The sequence below is a fragment of the Schistocerca nitens genome, chromosome 9 (assembly GCF_023898315.1).
Source record: "Schistocerca nitens isolate TAMUIC-IGC-003100 chromosome 9, iqSchNite1.1, whole genome shotgun sequence".
Taxonomy (NCBI): domain Eukaryota; kingdom Metazoa; phylum Arthropoda; class Insecta; order Orthoptera; family Acrididae; genus Schistocerca; species Schistocerca nitens.
Window position 1 is genome coordinate 297,889,922 of NC_064622.1, and position 25,521 is coordinate 297,915,442.

General features: G+C 41.4%; 1 protein-coding gene across 1 annotated transcript in view; it reads left to right on the plus strand.

The window, feature by feature from the left end:
* Positions 1 to 25,521, plus strand: part of LOC126204436 (uncharacterized) — a 384,821-nt gene that overhangs the window by 184,573 nt on the left and 174,727 nt on the right. Inside the window, exons 4-5 of the mRNA XM_049938825.1 lie at positions 18,815 to 18,941; positions 22,549 to 22,683. Coding sequence (XP_049794782.1) covers positions 18,815 to 18,941; positions 22,549 to 22,683 — 262 coding nt within the window. The remainder of the gene's footprint in view (positions 1 to 18,814; positions 18,942 to 22,548; positions 22,684 to 25,521) is intronic.

Sequence of the window (25,521 nt, forward strand, 5' to 3'; positions counted from 1 at the left end):
CTGAGCTAACGACACACTGGCGGCCAGAGGCGGAATATAGTCACTGCGATGTTGCCTGAACCTCAAAACGCAACCTTGAACACACGAACAGAGGATGTGGAGATTACTGTTTTAGCGTCCCGTCGACAACGATGTCATTAGAGACGGAGCACAAGCTCGGATTAGGGAAGGATGGGGAAGGAAATCGGCCGTGCCCTTCCTAAGGAACCATCCCGGCATTTGCCTGAAGCGATTTAGGGAAACCATTGAAAACCTAAATCAGGATGGCCGGGCGCGGGATTGCACCGTCGTCATCCCGAATGCACACACAAACAGGTGTTACTTATGTGAAGAACGCCGTTCTTGGAGCCCAGAAATTAAATATACTTTCTATTTGTGTCATCTTGCAGTGGACTATATCGTACGAGTCTTCGATGTGGAAAACGAATGTCAAGTGAATTTAGCGAGGTAACGCCGACCTACACCAGGAAGTAAATGCACTATCAGAGTGTTGACAAATACTTGCTACGACGCTGCCATTTATAGGCTCTCTGACGAGGCAGCTCTTCAGCGAAATGCTTGCCGTGATTCTCCGATACGGTTCTTCAGAGTGGATACGCGCGCGCACGTTTGGTTTTTATGCGGCGTTCTCCTCTGATGGTTTCTGACGTCGCCTTGTGGGCTATGTATACATATGAGACATTCAATTATCATTAATCCAGAATCATAAAAGTTTCAGCTTCCGGCGTTGAAGAAGGCTGTTGACGCCGACATTATATCATTTCAACGTAGGGAAAGCAAAACGGATCATTCATTGTTTCTCATTCAACATAAAGCATGTGAGATAATTTTCCGTAACGTTCATAATCATCTAAAAATACAAACGAAGTAAAAATACACCGGAAGCTTATTCGAATTGAATATAACGCTTTGCACCTCGATGTCGAATTTGTCCACTTGCAATCTTTTGCAGCATACACATAGAATGTCATGATTACCACGAGAATGAAGAAATATGTTGGTAAGGATGGAAGCAAGAAGAGACGCAGTCAACAAATATTCTATTCCTCATGGCATTCATGTCATTTGACACGTAAGAAGAGGTAAAGCGGGAATTTACTTTCGTTAACACGAAAGATATGCCGCACATATTGATAACGAGGAAGTCTGCTTCTTCATACGTTTCCTCCTTGAAATCTGTATGCTCTATTATATACTAAGTAGCCCGATCACTGTTTCACTAATGTTACCCTCTTGTTTGACCCCGTAACGATGAACAGATTCCAAATGCATGTCTCCCTTCCTGGATTGTTTTTTGTGTTTTATTCCTTGGAATTCCTGAAGCAGACCACTGTGCCTTCCCCCCTCGTGGGTTAGGTCTCAAAACTAAACCGCTTTGTATCCAATGGCATAATTTATTCAGACAGCATCAGCATAAGACTATCAAACAAAGCCTTCCATTTACAGTTGCAGCACTCTAACCAGCACTGACCAAAGTGTAATCCACGGTCATGGTCCTAAATTACCAGCTGTCTGCTACTGTGGCAAAGTCCGTACTACACTTTCGATTCCGCAGCACCATTTTATCTGGTAACACTGTGTAGTTGCACAGTTGTACTACCAGGTCTGTCCTCACACTGTCAACTTTATGTATCTCACTTCTCCTGTAGCGTAGATCACGAGGAGCCGAAGTAAATGAGTGTATTCTGCATGACGTAACATTCAGTATTCCCTTCTTTCATAGCCACTCTTCATGTGCATCGATACCAAATAGGAATGCGAAAACTCTTGCGAGTGAGAGAATGACAATAACAATCGTAACAAGAACAAGCAAATAATGAATGATGTTTATTCCAACGCAGAACGAGAATGGCTTTAAATATAAAAATCTGTATCTATATCTATATCCATATCTATTGATCTTTGAGTTGGCACAATGCAAAATATTCTTAGCATTTAGTTACTGAATTTAGTTCTGGATGTTTGCAGAGAAAAGGAAAAGTCGGTACTTCTCGCTAGTGTAATATAATGTGAACCAGCAACTACCCTTTCCTTAGAACACGACTCAAGCAGGTCCTCAAGTAGGTAGCAAGGCACTGCTGCATTCTGTTCCCTGACATTGCTCTGATGACGGTTAATGCAGATAGTTCCGATTATGAAATACAAAACATATTGCAGGTTAGTTCCTAGGATAGTAACATTAAATTTGCGTTGTAGACGGCACATGAACGTGACTACTATCCATATTACTCATCAATATAAAAAGACAACATTTTGGGAATTTAGCAGGATTACTCAAAATGAATTCTGAAATTGGGTGACTGACGGCACAGGTGCTAAACGTCGTCAAGAGCATACGATGTCCTAATCGCATTAGGAATATGAAGATCGTCTTCGACAGCTCGCAACTTTCACATTGCTATCTCCACCCTACTCCAGACAGCCCTCGGTGGAGTTGCACTACGTTGCCGATGTTATGGAAGGCCTTCAAACCGACAACAGACCACATATTGAAAAATACAAGCGAATTCCCTTGCAGCGTAAGCTTATTGTAACTAATCTAAAAATTATTGGAGAGGAACATTGTCCTATTCAAAAAAAGTAAAATGTTACACACTGTTGACGTCAAACGGACGTTATCTATGTCCTGTCTTTTGTCCTACTCATCTATAATATCAAGTGTACTATGAAAATGATTATATATAATGGATGATAGGGTAATGCATTGATACCAGATGGTGGAGGCCGGCCGGTGTGGCCGTGCGGTTCTAGGAGCTTCAGTCTGGAACCGCGTGCCCGCTACGGTCGCAGGTTCGAATCCTGCCTCGGGCATGGATGTGAGTGATGTCCTTAGGTTAGTTAGGTTTAAGTAGTTCTACGTTCTAGGGGACTGATGACCTTAGAAGTTAAGTCCCATAGTGCTCAGAGCCATTTGAACCATTTGAACTATTTAACACAAAATGACATTAAAAATTAAAGTTATTCACGAGCAGCTAGTTGAGAATATGTATGAACATTAAATGACACGACGAACTGAAATAATATGACGAAGAGTTCAGCGCTCACTGGGAATAGAGCCCCACACATATCGTTGTTGACTACACACAAAGAGACGTCAGCTAACGAATTTTTATCCACCAGCTGCTCAGAATTGCATCTTGAACTTACAGTCATCTCGCAAATAGTTCTGTGTCTCACAGGGAGTTAAAAACGTCAGATATCGTTAGTGTTGACAACGAATGAAAATACATTAAAAATCAAAATTATTATCCACCAGCAGATAGGTGTTCTCATGATAGAGCTTGATAATACATAATTAAATCTTTAGTGCCGGGCCAGGATTCGATCCCATTCACGCGTAATATGTGAAGGTGTTGAGGAATCTGCAGTTTTGAACAAACAACAAATTGTAGCCGAGCTGTATTGCCACGAAGGGATCAAATTCCGCGTTAAGGGCGGTCTGAGTTGCATTCCCAGTTTAGAACCAATTTTATCGACATACAGAAGCTCAAATAAAAGATGGAATAAGTGTCCTGTGACCATACATAGCGTTTGTGTCGTCACTTGAAATAAATAACTAGTATCAGAAAGGTTACTGGTGATAAGAGTTTCTACATGTCGCCACTCCAGACGTTATTGTGGTTCAACCTACCGTCTACTTGGTAAAGAAGGAATATCATCTTGAATGTGAATTTTCAGACCACGCAGCCATTATATCTCCTTCACTTGGTGTAGCCAGGAGAGAATGGAATCTGTCTCTCCATATCTAAAATCATTGGCGGAAGTGGGAATCGAACCCAGACCATAGGTATAACAACCTACCATTCGTCCAACAGACCACGAAATCCTCTTCTCTGCGAGTCATTTTTCTATCGTAACGCAGTTGCGCCACACTGGATGAGAATTCTGACACACAGGCTCCCTGTAGTAATTTGCAGCATGTTCAGTAAATTCATTTACTTGGTTGACCGAATCACCATGAACTAGCTGCCTCGACTACCCAGTGCATACATTCGACTATTTTGTAATCACAGAAATAAAATCACATAACTGCCACCTACACACAACTGCCAACAGTGTAGGATGCAGAAGTTTAAATGGGAAGTGTTCCTTTCCACTTGAGCTATTCTATTGCGCTATCTGTTACTAGAAAACGTCGTTCAGTCCAAAAGAAAAGCTGTAACTGTTTGTCTCTCAGAAGTCAAGACCTGGCCATATGCATAATCTCACAGTGCTGTGGAATCCAAAAGTTCTGGAGGAATAGTTGCCGAGCTCTGGAGCTGCTGTAGCTACGTGTCAGCTTGTAGCATAGATAAGATGTCGCGAGTTCGAATACATTCAGTGCTACATTTTTTAAAACGAAATTCTGCTCTCTGCTGAAGGTATCAATCTAATGGAACTTTGAACATAATTCCCTTCACTTCTCAACCCAAAGTAGTCGCTTGTGGAAAAAGGGCTACTACTGTGACATTTTGTTCTATTCAGGTTTAATAGACAGCAGGCAGCAGATGCATCTCGAAGATGTGCAGGGAGAGCGCATCGTGCCATAATAGGTCAGAAAAGTATTTTCTACATTAGCCGTCGTGTGGTAGTGATATTTTATTCTTCTTCAAACTTTGTTTGACAGCTTTAACTCAGAACAAGTTTTCTACATGAATGTAATCAATAAACTGCATGTGCATTGTCAGACTGTCATAGGTAACATTAGAGAATTCGCATATATCGTTGATGATTAATTTCTCTCTCATGTTTACTATTGTTTTAACAACACTGAAAGAAACCTTACGAAAATTGTGCACTGTATTATAAGAAATGAAATAAAACTAACCATGATAACCTTACGACGAAAGTATCTGTACACAAGCATGCCTCTATCGACACGAATTAGTAAAATACTACTCACTTAGATTTTGATTGGGTCTGTGTTTAATTGGTATGCTGTGTCATACTCAAGAGGTATGCAAATGTGGCATTTCATAAATATAGTTACGTATTCCTAGAAACCCAAAATTCGCTTGGAAGCAGCGGAAAGAAGCCTTACCTGTTGTGCAGCATTGTAAGTTTTTCAACATTGCACTATGAGCTGAAAGCATTTTCTTGCGATTTCCTTATTGATGTTTGATCTGACTGCTTGTAGCTCTTTCACAGAAGGGATAAAAACGTTACAGTCAGTGAGACTGGAACTGCGAACCGTAACAGACGCTTTCTCACAGGTCAGCACGTTACCACAGAGCTGGCGAAGGGGTATGGGTCTTAGCTTCCTATTACGAGGGCAATAGGAACTAGAACTCGTAAACCGCTATTTGAAGGTCGAGATTAGTTGCGGTTTCCACCTGCAACGACTTTCCTAGGCTGAAAACCGTAAATTTTCAATCTTTTGTTACCCTTCAAGCGATAATAACTTAGATTATTCAATGGAAATGACAGGTAAAATCAAGTGAACTTTGAGGCTTAATTCCGTGCACACCAGGAAGTAACTCGGCGATCACAGAGTTGCCAAACATACGTTGCCTTGTTGCCAAATCTCAGTTACAGAACCAGCAGGAAGAAGACGAACCGATGTGATCCTACAGCGGTCTGGGAAGTGACCATAGCTGGTGTCTCCAAGTCGCGGTTGCTACGGCCTGGAATACGTAATGCGTCTGATTCGCTTTCTGTAACTAGGTTTAGGGACTGGAGCGTAGTTACTAATAATACTCAGAACTGACTGCAAACTGAGCATCATAAATGAGTAAATCTCATTGTTGTTTTTATATTTCTTTCGTAAGTGTACTCAAAACTAAGAAAGTCATTCACAGGCGTTTTCGTGCCTCGCCGATAGTCGAGCACAACATACAAATAAAAATATAAAAGAATGTGTGTGTGTGTGTGTGTGTGTTTGTGTGTGTGTGTGAGAGAGAGAGAGAGAGAGAGAGAGAGAGAGAGAGAGAGAGAGAGAGAGAGATAAATAAAAAGCAATGAGAGAGAGTGTAAAAAATTGTTGTAAAGAAATTGAATCATGGTATTTAAAGAAATCTTTCATTAAAAATGACATGTTCCACATCATTACGAAATGTCGTATTCATGATCTATGGAACAAGAGTTAATCTAATCTAATCTAATCACATCATATTGATGATTAGCCATGAAGAGTCATGAATTACCGAAATTTTGGCCAATACCAGTAACCAAATCTAAACTTGAAAATAAAAGACGACAATTTTTGTAATAAACCGTGACTCCTATCAAGACCCTTTCGTCCCTGTTATCTAAACACGAAAGATGTCTGATATACCTCCATTCTGAAGTAACAAAGTGTGCATGCATTTAAAGATGAAGTGCATGATGTGAAGCTCTGTGACGGAGATACGAACCCAACACGTAATCCGATTGTTAACTAAGAAAAATCAAATGTTACGTATCGGTTTTTCTTACGAGCCGCTAGGTGTCTGAATCTAAAATAAGGATACACACTTTTGTGCCTAAGCGACAATCGAACTGCACAACTACCGTGCATCCACGAATATAGCTTAAGTATCAGTTGCTTACTCATGAACAGTAAGATGTGTGCGTGTTTGACCAGAAATAACGACACCTGTTGCGATTGTTGGAAACACATGAACAGACATTGAAATTGCGCGTTAATTTTCACTAGCAGGTGGGTGTGCACTTGATAAAGCTAGAAATGAAATTATGAATATTTTTGTACTGGATCAGGTTTCAGACCCACATACTTACCTTTGGAGGAGACCTAGAGAAGATTGCAGTCTTGGGAAAAGGAACGAAATGACTGAACTATACTGTTCCGAGAGATTCAGATCCTCGAAAGAGGAGATACGAATTCGAATCACAGTCCAGCACCAAATTTTTAAACGTCTCTAGTTCAATCAAGTACAAGTAAAATAAGAGCCCTGTCCCTTTAAATGGCTATCGGTTCATCAAATAAAATAAAATTTCCTAATGTAAGTAAGCTTACTGGCGACTGTATTTCTGTTTACCATGACTTCCGCTGTGTCATTTCCCAACGTAAACCGGCTCTGCCCAGTTGGTAATGAAGGAACGTGATGTTTAATGCGGATTCTGGATTATAACGTCTTTCTCTTGAGGTTACCAGAGGTAAAATAAATCTGTTTGTGCCTCTTAAAAGTATATGCCTGAACCCACGCATTGCACCTGTGATAGCTCGTTCCACCATACCATTGTGGCCACATTACCCAGCCGCAAGAGTGTGCTGTAACGGATGATGTGCTTAGCTTACAAAATTAGTCACGGTGGAAAGAATGCGAGTCTATTAAATGGTCAAGTAGAAGCAAGCTTCTGACGCAGAGATTATGCTATTCTCATGGCAGCAGGATGTAAAGACTCTTCTAGGCATCATAGGCTGGATGTGAAGCCATTTTGATTTTTCACAAATTCAGCAAATTTCTTAGTTCGAGAAAATCCACTGTGAAGTGGTAACCTCAAGAGAAAGACGTTATAATCCAGAATCCGCATTAAACATCACGTTCCTTCATTACCAACTGGGCAGAGCCGGTTTACGTTGGGAAATGACACAGCGGAAGTCATGGTAAACAGAAATACAGTCGCCAGTAAGCTTACTTACATTAGGAAATTTTATTTTATTTGATGAACCGATAGCCATTTAAAGGGACAGGGCACTTATTTTACTTGTACTTGATTGAACTAGAGACGTTTAAAAATTTGGTGCAGGACTGTGATTCGAATTCGTATCTCCTCTTTCGAGGATCTGAATCTCTCGGAACAGTATAGTTCAGTCATTTCGTTCCTTTTCCCAAGACTGCAATCTTCTCTAGGTCTCCTCCAAAGGTAAGTATGTGGGTCTGAAACCTGATCCAGTACAAAAATATTCATAATTTCATTTCTAGCTTTATCAAGTGCACACCCACCTGCTAGTGAAAATTAACGCGCAATTTCAATGTCTGTTCATGTGTTTCCAACAATCGCAACAGGTGTCGTTATTTCTGGTCAAACACGCACACATCTTACTGTTCATGAGTAAGCAACTGATACTTAAGCTATATTCGTGGATGCACGGTAGTTGTGCAGTTCGATTGTCGCTTAGGCACAAAAGTGTGTATCCTTATTTTAGATTCAGACACCTAGCGGCTCGTAAGAAAAACCGATACGTAACATTTGATTTTTCTTAGTTAACAATCGGATTACGTGTTGGGTTCGTATCTCCGTCACAGAGCTTCACATCATGCACTTCATCTTTAAATGCATGCACACTTTGTTACTTCAGAATGGAGGTATATCAGACATCTTTCGTGTTTAGATAACAGGGACGAAAGGGTCTTGATAGGAGTCACGGTTTATTACAAAAATTGTCGTCTTTTATTTTCAAGTTTAGATTTGGTTACTGGTATTGGCCAAAATTTCGGTAATTCATGACTCTTCATGGCTAATCATCAATATGATGTGATTAGATTAGATTAGATTAGATTAACTCTTGTTCCATAGATCATGAATACGACATTTCGTAATGATGTGGAACGTGTCATTTTTAATGAAAGATTTCTTTAAATACCATGATTCGATTTCTTTACAACAATTTTTTACACTCTCTCTCATTGCTTTTTATTTATCTCTCTCTCTCTCTCTCTCTCTCTCTCTCTCTCTCTCACACACACACACACAAACACACACACACACACATTCTTTTATATTTTTATTTGTATGTTGTGCTCGACTATCGGCGAGGCACGAAAACGCCTGTGAATGACTTTCTTAGTTTTGAGTACACTTACGAAAGAAATATAAAAACAACAATGAGAGTTACTCATTTATGATGCTCAGTTTGCAGTCAGTTCTGAGTGTTATTAGTAACTACGCTCCAGTCCCTAAACCTAGTTACAGAAAGCGAATCAGACGCATTACGTATTCCAGGCCGTAGCAACCGCGACTTGGAGACACCAGCTATGGTCACTTCCCAGACCGCTGTAGGATCACATCGGTTCGTCTTCTTCCTGCTCGTACTGTAACTCAGATTTGGCAACAAGGCAACGTATGTTTGGCAACTCTGTGATCGACGAGTTACTTCCTGGTGTGCACGGAATTAAGCCTCAAAGTTCACTTGATTTTACCTGTCATTTCCATTGAATAATCTGAGTTATTATCGCTTGAAGGGTAACAAAAGATTGAAAATTTACGGTTTTCAGCCCAGGAAAGTCGTTGCAGGTGGAAACCGCAACTAATCTCGACCTTCAAATAGCGGTTTACGAGTTCTAGTTACTATTGCCCTCGTAATAGGAAAGTAAGACCCATACCTCCTCGCCAGCTCTGTGGTAACGTGCTGACCTGTGAGAAAGCGTCTGTTACGGTTCGCAGTTCCAGTCTCACTGACTGTAACGTTTTTATCCCTTCTGTGAAAGAGCTACAAGCAGTCAGATCAAACATCAATAAGGAAATCGCAAGAAAATGCTTTCAGCTCATAGTGCAATGTTGAAAAACTTACAATGCTGCACAACAGGTAAGGCCTCTTTCCGCTGCTGCCAAGCGAATTTTGGGTTTCTAGGAATACGTAACTATATTTATGAAAAGCCACATTTGCATACCTCTTGAGTATGACACAGCATACCAATTAAACACAGACCCAATCAAAATCTAAGTGAGTAGTATTTTACTAATTCGTGTCGATAGAGGCATGCTTGTGTACAGATACTTTCGTCGTAAGGTTATCATGGTTAGTTTTATTTCATTTCTTATAATACAGTGCACAATTTTCGTAAGGTTTCTTTCAGTGTTGTTAAAACAATAGTAAACATGAGAGAGAAATTAATCATCAACGATATATGCGAATTCTCTAATGTTACCTATGACAGTCTGACAATGCACATGCAGTTTATTGATTACATTCATGTAGAAAACTTGTTCTGAGTTAAAGCTGTCAAACAAAGTTTGAAGAAGAATAAAATATCACTACCACACGACGGCTAATGTAGAAAATACTTTTCTGACCTATTATGGCACGATGCGCTCTCCCTGCACATCTTCGAGATGCATCTGCTGCCTGCTGTCTATTAAACCTGAATAGAACAAAATGTCACAGTAGTAGCCCTTTTTCCACAAGCGACTACTTTGGGTTGAGAAGTGAAGGGAATTATGTTCAAAGTTCCATTAGATTGATACCTTCAGCAGAGAGCAGAATTTCGTTTTAAAAAATGTAGCACTGAATGTATTCGAACTCGCGACATCTTATCTATGCTACAAGCTGACACGTAGCTACAGCAGCTCCAGAGCTCGGCAACTATTCCTCCAGAACTTTTGGATTCCACAGCACTGTGAGATTATGCATATGGCCAGGTCTTGACTTCTGAGAGACAAACAGTTACAGCTTTTCTTTTGGACTGAACGACGTTTTCTAGTAACAGATAGCGCAATAGAATAGCTCAAGTGGAAAGGAACACTTCCCATTTAAACTTCTGCATCCTACACTGTTGGCAGTTGTGTGTAGGTGGCAGTTATGTGATTTTATTTCTGTGATTACAAAATAGTCGAATGTATGCACTGGGTAGTCGAGGCAGCTAGTTCATGGTGATTCGGTCAACCAAGTAAATGAATTTACTGAACATGCTGCAAATTACTACAGGGAGCCTGTGTGTCAGAATTCTCATCCAGTGTGGCGCAACTGCGTTACGATAGAAAAATGACTCGCAGAGAAGAGGATTTCGTGGTCTGTTGGACGAATGGTAGGTTGTTATACCTATGGTCTGGGTTCGATTCCCACTTCCGCCAATGATTTTAGATATGGAGAGACAGATTCCATTCTCTCCTGGCTACACCAAGTGAAGGAGATATAATGGCTGCGTGGTCTGAAAATTCACATTCAAGATGATATTCCTTCTTTACCAAGTAGACGGTAGGTTGAACCACAATAACGTCTGGAGTGGCGACATGTAGAAACTCTTATCACCAGTAACCTTTCTGATACTAGTTATTTATTTCAAGTGACGACACAAACGCTATGTATGGTCACAGGACACTTATTCCATCTTTTATTTGAGCTTCTGTATGTCGATAAAATTGGTTCTAAACTGGGAATGCAACTCAGACCGCCCTTAACGCGGAATTTGATCCCTTCGTGGCAATACAGCTCGGCTACAATTTGTTGTTTGTTCAAAACTGCAGATTCCTCAACACCTTCACATATTACGCGTGAATGGGATCGAATCCTGGCCCGGCACTAAAGATTTAATTATGTATTATCAAGCTCTATCATGAGAACACCTATCTGCTGGTGGATAATAATTTTGATTTTTAATGTATTTTCATTCGTTGTCAACACTAACGATATCTGACGTTTTTAACTCCCTGTGAGACACAGAACTATTTGCGAGATGACTGTAAGTTCAAGATGCAATTCTGAGCAGCTGGTGGATAAAAATTCGTTAGCTGACGTCTCTTTGTGTGTAGTCAACAACGATATGTGTGGGGCTCTATTCCCAGTGAGCGCTGAACTCTTCGTCATATTATTTCAGTTCGTCGTGTCATTTAATGTTCATACATATTCTCAACTAGCTGCTCGTGAATAACTTTAATTTTTAATGTCATTTTGTGTTAAATAGTTCAAATGGTTCAAATGGCTCTGAGCACTATGGGACTTAACTTCTAAGGTCATCAGTCCCCTAGAACGTAGAACTACTTAAACCTAACTAACCTAAGGACATCACTCACATCCATGCCCGAGGCAGGATTCGAACCTGCGACCGTAGCGGGCACGCGGTTCCAGACTGAAGCTCCTAGAACCGCACGGCCACACCGGCCGGCCTCCACCATCTGGTATCAATGCATTACCCTATCATCCATTATATATAATCATTTTCATAGTACACTTGATATTATAGATGAGTAGGACAAAAGACAGGACATAGATAACGTCCGTTTGACGTCAACAGTGTGTAACATTTTACTTTTTTTGAATAGGACAATGTTCCTCTCCAATAATTTTTAGATTAGTTACAATAAGCTTACGCTGCAAGGGAATTCGCTTGTATTTTTCAATATGTGGTCTGTTGTCGGTTTGAAGGCCTTCCATAACATCGGCAACGTAGTGCAACTCCACCGAGGGCTGTCTGGAGTAGGGTGGAGATAGCAATGTGAAAGTTGCGAGCTGTCGAAGACGATCTTCATATTCCTAATGCGATTAGGACATCGTATACTCTTGACGACGTTTAGCACCTGTGCCGTCAGTCACCCAATTTCAGAATTCATTTTGAGTAATCCTGCTAAATTCCCAAAATGTTGTCTTTTTATATTGATGAGTAATATGGATAGTAGTCACGTTCATGTGCCGTCTACAACGCAAATTTAATGTTACTATCCTAGGAACTAACCTGCAATATGTTTTGTATTTCATAATCGGAACTATCTGCATTAACCGTCATCAGAGCAATGTCAGGGAACAGAATGCAGCAGTGCCTTGCTACCTACTTGAGGACCTGCTTGAGTCGTGTTCTAAGGAAAGGGTAGTTGCTGGTTCACATTATATTACACTAGCGAGAAGTACCGACTTTTCCTTTTCTCTGCAAACATCCAGAACTAAATTCAGTAACTAAATGCTAAGAATAAATTTGCATTGTGCCAACTCAAAGATCAATAGATATGGATATAGATATAGATACAGATTTTTATATTTAAAGCCATTCTCGTTCTGCGTTGGAATAAACATCATTCATTATTTGCTTGTTCTTGTTACGATTGTTATTGTCATTCTCTCACTCGCAAGAGTTTTCGCATTCCTATTTGGTATCGATGCACATGAAGAGTGGCTATGAAAGAAGGGAATACTGAATGTTACGTCATGCAGAATACACTCATTTACTTCGGCTCCTCGTGATCTACGCTACAGGAGAAGTGAGATACATAAAGTTGACAGTGTGAGGACAGACCTGGTAGCACAACTGTGCAACTACACAGTGTTACCAGATAAAATGGTGCTGCGGAATCGAAAGTGTAGTACGGACTTTGCCACAGTAGCAGACAGCTGGTAATTTAGGACCATGACCGTGGATTACACTTTGATCAGTGCTGGTTAGAGTGCTGCAACTGTAAATGGAAGGCTTTGTTTGATAGTATTATGCTGATGCTGTCTGAATAAATTATGCCATTGGATACAAAGCGGTTTAGTTTTGAGACCTAACCCACGAGGGGGGAAGGCACAGTGGTCTGCTTCAGGAATTCCAAGGTATAAAACACAAAAAACAACCCAGGAAGGGAGATATGCATTTGGAATATGTTCATCGTTACTTAGTATATAATAGAGCATACAGATTTCAAGGAGGAAACGTATGAAGAAGCAGACTTCCTCGTTATCAATATGTGCGGCATATCTTTCGTGTTAACGAAAGTAAATTCCCGCTTTACCTCTTCTTACGTGTCAAATGACATGAATGCCATGAGGAATAGAATATTTGTTGACTGCGTCTCTTCTTGCTTCCATCCTTACCAACATATTTCTTCATTCTCGTGGTAATCATGACATTCTATGTGTATGCTGCAAAAGATTGCAAGTGGACAAATTCGACATCGAGGTGCAAAGCGTTATATTCAATTCGAATAAGCTTCCGGTGTATTTTTACTTCGTTTGTATTTTTAGATGATTATGAACGTTACGGAAAATTATCTCACATGCTTTATGTTGAATGAGAAACAATGAATGATCCGTTTTGCTTTCCCTACGTTGAAATGATATAATGTCGGCGTCAACAGCCTTCTTCAACGCCGGAAGCTGAAACTTTTATGATTCTGGATTAATGATAATTGAATGTCTCATATGTATACATAGCCCACAAGGCGACGTCAGAAACCATCAGAGGAGAACGCCGCATAAAAACCAAACGTGCGCGCGCGTATCCACTCTGAAGAACCGTATCGGAGAATCACGGCAAGCATTTCGCTGAAGAGCTGCCTCGTCAGAGAGCCTATAAATGGCAGCGTCGTAGCAAGTATTTGTCAACACTCTGATAGTGCATTTACTTCCTGGTGTAGGTCGGCGTTACCTCGCTAAATTCACTTGACATTCGTTTTCCACATCTAAGACTCGTACGATATAATCCACTGCAAGATGACACAATTAGAAAGTATATTTAATTTCTGGGCTCCAAGAACGGCGTTCTTCACATAAGTAACACCTGTTTGTGTGTGCATTCGAGATGACGACGGTGCAATCCCGCGCCCGGCCATCCTGATTTAGGTTTTCAATGGTTTCCCTAAATCGCTTCAGGCAAATGCCGGGATGGTTCCTTAGGAAGGGCACGGCCGATTTCCTTCCCCACCCTTCCCTAATCCGAGCTTGTGCTCCGTCTCTAATGACATCGTTGTCGACGGGACGTTAAAACAGTAATCTCCACATCCTCTGTTCGTGTGTTCAAGGTTGCGTTTTGAGGTTCAGGCAACATCGCAGTGACTATATTCCGCCTCTGGCCGTCAGTGTGTCGTTAGCTCAGAGGTTCCCTTGTGCGTTGCAGTGCTTGTACTATAAGACATAGCAGTTCGAATCACGGTAGAAGCCGCTGACTACAACCTTTTATTTTCCATTTTAATTAATGGAGTTGCAAACTGCTAGTAAAAATTTCTTATGCGAAATCTGAAGAATGCCTTTAAACATCAATCTTCGTCCGATTTCGACTTAGTAAATTTAGTTAATATCATGGATTTCTGCTTTGCAAATTCCAAGGTGCTTCACTGTAAAATAGACCCTGAAAAGATTCAAACCGACTGTCAACGATATAAATTTGAGCTTTGTTCGTCATATAGGTCTAACATGTCAGAAGGTTGTTTATGAAGTGCACATGTTCATTAATATAGTTCCCTTCTTCTACATTTTTGCAATAGCATTTAACTGTAGACGTTTTCTAACAACGGCGTTAGCAATTCCTTTCCGTTCTCTGAAACCTTCAAAACGACAAATTTTTCTGGTTTAAATCTGATGACCTTAACTATCACTTCCGATCAACAATATATACTTCATGAACCCATACATGGAACTCCAAATGTGCAGTGTTCCTGCACTGCTACAGAGCATGCATTGCAAGGTAGTCACGCAGTTTATCGCATAGACTTACCATAAGGAATGAAACAAGAACTGTAATACACTTTACACCACAGACGCTCGCTCTGGCTTGACGAAAACATCCAAACATTGACCAAAAGTTGCACAAATAATTGAGTTTGAAAGGAAAAGAAACGAGGTATGAAGCATTTATAAATTCATCGAATGTAGTGAGGTGGTTTAATTTCGTCCCAGTCTATAAAATTAATTTCGGGCCATACTCAGCTCTTGCCGATTAATGTAATATAATACCCGCCTACTAATCAGGGCGTCTGTCTCCGTTGCTTTTGAGCGTGAATGGAAATTGTAGAAATTTTCTGTGGAGCAACATTTAATAATAAAGCGTTTTAAATCATCAAAAGCGATGAGCGGTAGCAGGGGCTTTCGAAAAAGAACGGGGGAGTGCAGCGCCGCTGCTGTCGCCACGGCCGCTGCCAGTAGCCAGCAAATGGATCCCGGAGCTTTGCCGCATACGGCGTCCAGAGGAGGACAGTCTGCAGGAAATCTGCCGAAAAATCGTTACTGGATAAAATTTTGATATCGGTGTGTCACAAAGCGAAATAGATTGAATCTGCGCTACCATTACATTCACGTCTTCAGCATTCAGACAGAAGAGGCTTTAAAAATATTTTATGCCAGCTGCTCTCGATCCACTGACATTATGAACAGAAACAACGCACGCTACCGCTAGACCACAGGCGTAATCAGCCTAGAGTTTCTCTATCATGGGACAAGTTTTCCTCCAGGAAGTGCCGCAGTCTACAGTGTTGCCAGATTGTGCAGATAACCGGACTTAGAGAATTAGCGAGTTGGCCAGTTTTTGTGTCCCATGTCGCGATCGGCGCGGACTTAGCCTCTGAAGCGGCCCGCCGCCGGTCAAGTTTTATGTCAAAGAGTGTACGTCATAGAGCATTATCGTTTCAGGTGTTTCTCTATGCCGAATACCACAGATTGCGCATCCATTTAAGAACGACAGTGACTACTTATTAAGTCCAGAATTCGAATCATGAACAGCTGCCAACAGGAGTTGCTTAGAAATGGATATCCTCGGAGTAGTAGGGTTGATTTGGGGGAAGAGTCAAACAGCGAGGTCATCGGTCTCGTCGGATTAGGGAAGGATGGGGGAGGAAGTCGGCCGTGCCCTGTCAAAGGAACTATCCCGGCATTTGCCTGAAGCGATTTAGGGAAACCACAGAAAACCTAAATCAGGATGGCCGGAAGCGGTATTGAACCATCGTCCTCCCGAGTGCGAGACCAATGTGCTAACCATCGCGGCCACCTCGCACGGTCCTTGGAGTAGTGAAGCGACTTAAATCACCTAATAAAAGCAAGTCTTTCAGTCCAGACGGCGTACCAAATAGGTTCCTTTCAGAGTATGCTGATGCAATAGCTCCATACTTATCATATACGACCAAAGGTCGGTACTCAAAGACTGGAAAGTTGCACAGGTCACACCAGTATTCAAGGGAAGTAGTAGGAATAATCCACTACATTATAGACCCATATCGTTAACGTCGATATGCAGCAGGATTTTGGAATGTATGTTGTGTTCGAACATTATGAATTTCGTCGAAGAGAATGGACTATTGACACCCAGCCAGCACCGGTTAGGAAAAATTTTTCGTGTGAAACACAACTAACTCCTTACTCACACGACTTCTAGACTGCTATTGACAAGGGATTTCAAATTGATTTCGTATTTCTAGATTTCCAGAAGACTTGTGACACTGTACTTCACAAGCGGCGTATAATCATATTGCGTGCTTATCTGAGTAATGTGATTGGATTCGTGATTTCCTGTCAGCGGTCACAGTTTGTAGTAACTGACGGAAAGTCATCTAGTAAAGCATAAGTGATTCTGATTTCTGGCGTTCCCCAATGGTTGTGTTTTCGGCCCTCAGTTGTTCCTTAGCTATATAAACGATTTAGGAGACAATCTGAGCAGCTGGCGTAGGTTATTTGCAGATGTGTCGTTTATTGTCTAGTAAAGTAACAAAACAAATTGCAAAACGATTCAGAACAAATATCTGTATGATTCGAAAAGTGGCATTTGACCCTAAATAATGAAAAGTTTGACGTCATCCACATGAGTGCTTAAAGGGATCCGTCAAACTTCGGTTACACGATAAGTCAGTTAAATCTGAAGGCCGTAAATTCAAATAAATACCTAGGAATTACGAACAACTTAAACTGGAAAGAACGCATATAAAAAAATGTTGTAGAGAAGGCAAACCAAAGACTGCGTTCTATTGGCAGCACAGAAAATGTGCCGGCCGGTGTGGCCGAGCGGTTCTAGGCGCTTCAGTCAGGAACCGCGTGACCGCTACGGACGCAGGTTCGAATCCTGCCTCGGGCATGGATGTATGTGATGTCCTTAGGTTAGTTACGTTTAAGTATTTCTAAGTTCTACGGGACTGATGACCTCAGATGTTAAGTCCCATAGTGCTCAGAGCCATTTGAACCACAGAAAATGTAACAGATCTACTTAAGAAACAGCCTCCACTACGCTTGTCCGTTCTCTTTTGGAGTACTGCTGCGCGGTCTGAGATCCTTCTCAGGTAGGATTAAACCAAGTACATCGAGAAAGTTCAAAGAGCAGCGAGTTTTGTATTATTGCGAAATAGGGAGAGAATGTCATTGACATGATACAGGATTTCGGGTGGATATCATTAAAACAAAGGCGTTTTTCGTTGCTGCGAAATGTTCTCAAGAAATTTCAATCATCAGCTTCCTGCTCCAAATGCGAAAATATTTTGTTGAAGACTACCTACATAGGGAGAAATGATCACAATAATAAAGTAAAGGAAATCAGAGCTCACACGGAAAGATATATGTGTTGATTTCTTCCACGCGCTGTTAGAGATTGGAATAATAAAAAATTATTGTGAAGGTGGTTCGATGGACGCTCTGTCAGGCACTTAAGTGCGATTTGCTGAGCATCCATGTATATGTCACTTGCTCTCAATCATTTTGGTGTTTTCTGTGATCTAAATAATGTTGAAATTCGCGAAACTTATTTTGCATGTCACCCGAAGTTGCTTGCTTAAAATAGTTCCGTCGTAGACTTAGGTTCGGTTGTATGCTACGTGCATCAGTTATTAATAGTTTCAACTGTTACTGGCTGTAAACCGAAATTATGGTAGATTTTGTTGTATTTATTGAGACGCCCTTCATATATAGAAGCAAGATTGCTTGATTTGTTGTGGAAGTATTGTCTATTATCTATAGATAGGTTTTATAAAAAAAAATAACTGTAATAATGCCAAACTTAGTTTTGCAAACTCTAATGCTTTACGGAAAGAAGGAATGTCGGCACGGTTCCTATCGGACATGCTTAGCGCTTGCCTTCGAGTTTTTAACTGCTTTACCTCTCAGTTACAATAAGAACTACAGTTTAGCGTGCTCACTGAACAACATCCAAACTCAGAATTTTGCACCGTTACCGAGCATTGCCAGATGGAAAGAAGCGATAAATAAAGAAACAGTTTAAACAGGCTCGTGATCGTTAAATTTAAATGGGACATTTCCATCGAACGTTCTTTCAGATCGAAGCTTCGTGGTTGTTACGCTGCTATGTAGCCTAATCTGCCCCACTCTTCAACATTTTCGAACTAACACTCGGAGGCAGTGAGAACCATGGCAAATACAGTAATTTACAAGCTGGTCATCTCTTTACCCCATCAAAAATGCTTTTCGCATAATTGATGTAATCAAACAATTCTGAAACTGTACAATTACAATACCGATTAGCTGATGGAAGTTACAGCAGACCCGTTTGGATTGCAGGGAGCACCAGAATGTGGACCTCCCGGAGCCCGGACGCTACGCCACTGGGATCTTCTACCTGGACAAGAGACACCACAATGAAAGCGAGGAAGCCTTTGGGAAGCTGGCACAGGAATGCGGCCTCAGGGTATGTTAAGTTTGTTTTGTTGCTTATTAACTTACGCTTGTCATTCTGAAGTTCTGCAGGTAACGTAAAAGTGACGAAATATTTCCCTAGCGTTGTACACAAACCACTGTTGTGTTGCTCTAACCGCTAGCGTTACGAGCTGTTCAGCGGTCCCGATCACTTGAGAGTATGAGCGTAGAGACCCGCGCAAACGTAAGCCGGAAACTGTACCGCAAACACAGCTCTGTGTCTGACCGCAGTCGCCCATTGCCATTCTTTAAATAGACAGACAGCTTTTCTTACTGGGGACATCACATCTGCGAAGGACTTTTTCCCCCTATTTCCACCCTATTAAGTTATTGGTTTAACTTAGTAACGACTGCAATCAACTTAGATTTATTCATATAAAATTCAATAAATCGATGTACATTCGTATAAAAACCACGTTCAGTCACTCTTCCCGTTAAATATTGCTATTGTATTATACTCGTGTAACTTCTACGTCTACAGAGACAAGTATGCACAGCGGTCACTCCCATTTAATTTCATGGAAGCTACAGCAGATGCGGACAGCACAATAACACAGTTAAATGGACAAAGATTTCAACTATATACCCTCATTTTGACACAGAACTAACACATTTCGTTTTGAAAGTTAATCGAAGACGAACAAAAAGTGCCTACTGTCGCGATCGTAAAACATGAACCAACTCAGGCTAACAACTGTGTTATCGGTCTGACCACATATCTGGTAGAGCAGTCCGGCCAAATTTGCCAATGAGCTTATGGTCACAAAACGGTTCGTGGGGGGAGGGGGGGGGGGAGGGGCTGGCATTACCGCTTTGCAAGCGGAAGTGTGTCTTGTTCTCTTGCCTGATTTTGAAAATTCGGTCTGTCAGAGACTAGTCGGGTATCGTCTTGCGAAGTTCTGGTTTGACAGTTGTTGTAGGCTCGCAGAAGAACCACACCCTGCCTATCACAAATGACTGTGCGCATTTGCTTTGCGTGCAGATTGCTGCGTCTGCAACTCCTTTGTGGAGAAAACCCATGGACCGTCCGAATTCAGTGGCGACATTTCGTCTCATGTTACGTGATGATTGTATCCAGGAAACTGTCATCATCACTCGCATATTCATCCAACAGGACTCGACGAATTTCCAGTCGTTGATTTTTTTTTTAATCTTATGTAAGCATCCCGCAGATGCGGGACACATCTCACACGGCCACAGGCATAGCGGAAACCAAAGTAGCATGATATCTACGAAAAATACAGCCTACAACCAGTTGTGCACACAGATCCTTGGTTATAATCCTCCGATTACACCGATAAGTTGATAGAGACACTGTTCATTATGATAGGCTGCAGCTGAACAGGATCGATCTTACACACCCGTTGCAGCACTATTAAAACGCAGCACCACCGGCTTCACAATACACTCGATTGTTTTATCGTCTTTTGTAAGCGTCGATAGATTTTAATTCGTGCAATTTATTCAACAGTGAGGAATACAGTCACACATTTGCTTTATACGTAGATTCCACTTAGGAACTATACTTGCTGCTGCTTCGACATGTCGCAAGACAAAGAAACCACTAGAACTTTAGCGGAAATAGTAAAAAGTTAGTAGTACAGCAACATGATCTGTCACGGACATTGTCAATATAAAAAAAGTACGAGGAATTAGTTTTCGAGTGACTCTTGTAACTCTGGCAATGAAAAGTAATTGAAAATCACTTGGACCGTAGCAGTTCGCCGGAAAACATGAAAAGCCGAACTAAAAAAAAATTACTCCTTCAGCTGAACTCTTATATGCTGAAGATTATTTACTCATGTACTGATCAGGTGGTGCATTAAGGTTTTAACAAATGTCACTTAGGTTCAAACCGATATATCAAAAATAGATTATCTGCGAATATGTTGATTGCTGTTGGTATAATCATGATTTTTTTCAGATTAAAGTTTTGCTGCTTTGTGAAGGAACGAGTTTCATTTTGCCACAAAGTGTCATTTTCGTGACGACGTAATACATGACTTGTCACTGAGTACGAACGCCTGCATCTCCTGTTGTTTTTCTGATGCCACAGAAAGTCTAAATGAAGTGATTACGTTTTCCATGTAGTTAAGTATGTACTAGTTGATGTAGTGAATTAGTTAGTGTGCTCACCCAACTGTTACTCGTTAACTTATCGCAGGTTTAAAAAAAACGTGAGCTTATGAGCGGTGACCTCAATTTAAGGCCTAGTCTTGATAATGCCGCTAGTCGTTAGTGTTTCACAACGTTTTAGTTTGCATAAAGTATTCGAATTGCTCCGTTAAGCAGTATTTTACGAAGTGTTAGTTCCTCTTCATTAAAGATACACTGATAAATAAATATGTGTGATACATTCTTTTCTGATGTAAAAAAAAAGTAGGGTGGCGATAATGTACTTTATGGTACAGCGGAACATGCCATAACCTGACAGTTTGACAAAGTACACCTTTTTCTGATAGTACAAGATAATGGCGATAACATACTTCGTGGTATGCCAGATGATGTTATACGCTGGCAGTTTCACGAAGTATACGTTTTTCTGATAACACAAGATACATTCGGATTAGTGCGCTAATTTCTGATGGTTCGGCGTTGGCGAATGCCTTGTTTGAGGACGTAAAATAGAGGTGTTGATTTACTGATTCCGTTTGAAGTTCATGAAAAGCGCCGCAAAAGATATTCCACCTGGTGGGAGGAATTTCAGCTTGACACCACGTTACTCTTCTTCCCCAGTAAAAGACTGGTGGATACGAGGATAATGTGTCTTCCGTGAGTAACATTTATGATTAATATAACCATGTGCATTTCATATCATAACTTGCATCTTTCACTAATGTGAAAGCCAGATAGGACTGCCACACCTTGTGGAAACGTGTTAAGGTAAAAAAAATTACAAAAATGAATCTAGCAGGGCCGCCGTCCCCAGGTACTAGGGTGACTCGTTACATAAAGGACTTTGAATAGTAAAACTGCCGCAACTGCTTTATTGCAGCCGTTTATTCTGTGTGTATTCAGTATTGTTCAGAGTTTCGGTTAGTGCAGTGTATAATGCGTTTCTATACAAGTGGTCTTTGTAAGGAACTAGAAGTGCCACCTACACTGTGAAAGGAGATCCTGTTAAATTTTTGCGGTCGATAAGTGAGATCTATTGCAGTATGTGACGTGAAGTATCATGAATGCATCTAATAACAGGGTTTGTGTTCAATGTTCAACAATTTCCAAACAGCTGTTGAGCTTACTGCATGTTGTATTCCACTGAGGATCACTTCATCATTCTCAGTCCTGTCGGGACATGCCACGTTCGGACGTAAACTTCTTTCTCAAGTTCAACGTACGATTGTTGGTAAACGCTTTGACCATGTTGAAGACGACTAGATTGTTGTCACGGGCTGTTGGAATTGCTGATTTGCCGCTTCGTATGAGACGGAACTGCAAAAGGGGACGCCGAGGTAGGACAAATCGTCATTATTGAAGACCTCATTGTGAGACAGTAGATGAAAATTGTATGGCATCATGTGTTTTCCATGTTTTAATTAATATCTTTTTACGAGAGACTCTCTAGAGCAGTATCGGTGAGGCTGTGGTGTGGTTCTCAGGTGGTGTGCTGGAGGACGGTGCCCACGGACGCGACGGGGATCGGCGATGTGGCGCGCAACAGCGAGCCGTTCATGCGGCAGGTGTTCGTCACCTGCGACAACCCCAACGTCGACGAGGAGGCGCTCACCCGCTCTGTGAGTACCACTAGTGTAGTAGTCGAACACGAATCGCACATGTTAAAGTGTCCACCTGCTACGGCCGTAAGAGGAAAGTGCCCAGTGCGCATGAGCAGAACGAGTAGCCAAGCCGTCGCGACAGGCATCAGCCGTTCCGTCGTTAGATGATACGTCGGTCAATATCGGTGGTTCAGCCTGTAGCGTAGGTTCCAGCTGAAGCTGTTGACACTTCTCGCAGCGTGGGGATAGTGATGGAAGGTTCTCAGTTTGATTGTTGAGTAGTGTGTTGGCTATCTGCGTGCTGAACAGAATTTTTAGTTACTATGGTAGTTTAGCTAGAGTGTTAATTGGTCTTGCGGTATTCAGTGGTAAAATTCTCCAACTACGACGTATCGCAGGTACACCAGAGGTTTAATAAAATTATTATTCAAACTTCCTCGCGTATTAAAACTGTGCCATCCTGGGTCTCGAACTTGGATCTTTTCATCGCATGAGCAGCTCTTCCCATAGATAAGTTGCCACAGCTGAATCAAAACGGTGTGATAGAACCCATTTCTTCCACCCTTCTGAGCTTCATTAAACTTATCCTCAATGGCTTGCTGGGCTAGCATCCCTGGGCTGGGGGGGGGGGGGGGGAGGGGAGGAATACTGTGAAAATGACTTTGCTGCTGTATAGGCCAGATGTTTGGTGGATGGGGATGTATTTCGAAGTTCTTTTAATTGTATTTCTCAGCCTTCGGTTACAAAATAGTATCATGTCCAGTTTTGACTTGTTAAAAAAGAAAAAAAGAGGAGGGACAGTAAAATACTTGGGGACGAAATACATCAGACTAATGCCCTTAAATCAGTTACGTACTGACTCGTGATCTGAACAGGCCAAGAGGGGCGCTACAGTGTTAACATATCTGCACTTCGATTGTTGGAACTGAAAGCTGCATTTAACTATGTAATAGTATAATCGCGAATACAAGATTTAAAATGTTCACAAAATTAAATTGTGAGAGAGAACTTTAGAGAGAAGTTTCATATTCTTAAAGTGAAAACTAGTAAAAAATAGTAAATACAAGTGAAGGTGAACTTGACGTACACTAAGGCGACAAGTCATGGAATCGAGATACGCATATATACCGGTGGTGATCGGTACGCGAAGTATAAAAGGGCAATGCATTGGCGGTGCTGTCATTTGTACTCAGGCGATTCATGTGATAGTTTCCGACATGGTTATGGCCACATGACGAGAATTAATAGACTTTGAACGCGGAATGGTAGTTGGAGATAGACGTATGGGACACTCCATTTCGTAAATTGTTAGGAATTCGATGTTCCGAGATCTACAGTGTCAAGATGTGCCGAGAATACCAAGTTTCAAGCGTTTTTCCGGCTGATGTTCTGGACGGCTCGGTAGCTCCAATTTATTCCCTCCCAATCTGTCACTCCAGTTTCAGCGAACGGAACGTGAACAAATGCTACTATGGGCTGTAATTTATAATCTTTATAGGTGTTAGGGAGAGAGGGATTGTGAGTTCTTCAGAGCTGGCGTTATGCTAATGCACGTTTAGCCGCACCAGAAATTGTCATTCCAGAAACGCGCGCAGGTATGGATGCGTGCTGATTAAGAAACGTTGTGGCAGTTCTGGAACATTGATGGAACATTAACTTCTTTGAGTTGCGGTGTACGGCTAGATATTTACCTCGTCTCCCCAGCGATGTACAATAATACCGGTGTGGCTGCGTCAGCTATTCTCTCTTCGTGTTAACTTCTCCATAGAGGTCCATTTGAAAACGGGATGTGGAGATTAGGACATAGCTCGGTAGGGGAATAAAAACCTGCGACTTCCGCATATTATAACTTTTAATTAACGCTATCTTCGGAGAGTTAAAGTACATACGTCTTTCTCGCATCAGCTCAAAAGACCGACATAGACACAGGGATCGGTGAAAAAAATTGAGGTCCATAAAGAATTGATAGTTTAGCTTTTTTCTTCAGGAAATCTGGAGGGTTTGGACGAAAATACGGAAACACCGCGAAAAACGTATGCTTGAACATAAATGCAGGTGTTAATCAAACCTGCAGTTTGTACTGTTGTATTTGACCATGAACGGCACCTGTACAGTGTCCATAATACACTGCAAGTGTTACTCGTGACCATTAAGGCGTGTACGCACTAGGCCAACGAACCACAGCCAACCACTGTGTTGGGCGATGTTTTCTTGGTGTGTACGGGCGGCAAATAGGAGCCAACGAAGGGGTTGTGCGTGCTGATTGGCCTTGGTTGCGGTACGGACTGCTGGCGGGAACATCAAAGTGTTGGCGGTTTGGTGGTGTTGGAACCCCTCTCCCAATGTGGACGCCGTGTCGAAAATTCGTTGCTTCAGTAGCGATATGTCTCCTATCAAGAACGGATGTGTAAGTTTTTCAGGACAGCCACAAGTGGCATTTAGCTTGTTATATTTACTGATTTTGCTCTAAAATTTAATAAGAGCACCATCACAAACTAAACATCAGTTTAGAATACTGTGGTTGGCTGTTTTTTAAAGAGAGAAACCAGTCAGTAAAACATTCTTGAGTGAGAATTGTGGCTGTCGTGAAAAATTTGTTTAAACAATCGCTGTACCCACTGCAGGCAATGCGTGCTCTCGCTAAGGGTGTGTATTTACTGCTTTTAAAAATAGTGTAGTATAGAGTGGAATATGGAGGGAGCATTGTGAAGCTGATGTGTTTTATCATGAATGGGAATGTTTCTGGGTACCTTTGAACTGCGATTATAAAAACAAACTGAACAGACTAAACGCTTGACGGGAAATAACTCGGATATTAGAAAATGGTATACACGGTGTGTAAAAGAAAATTGTATC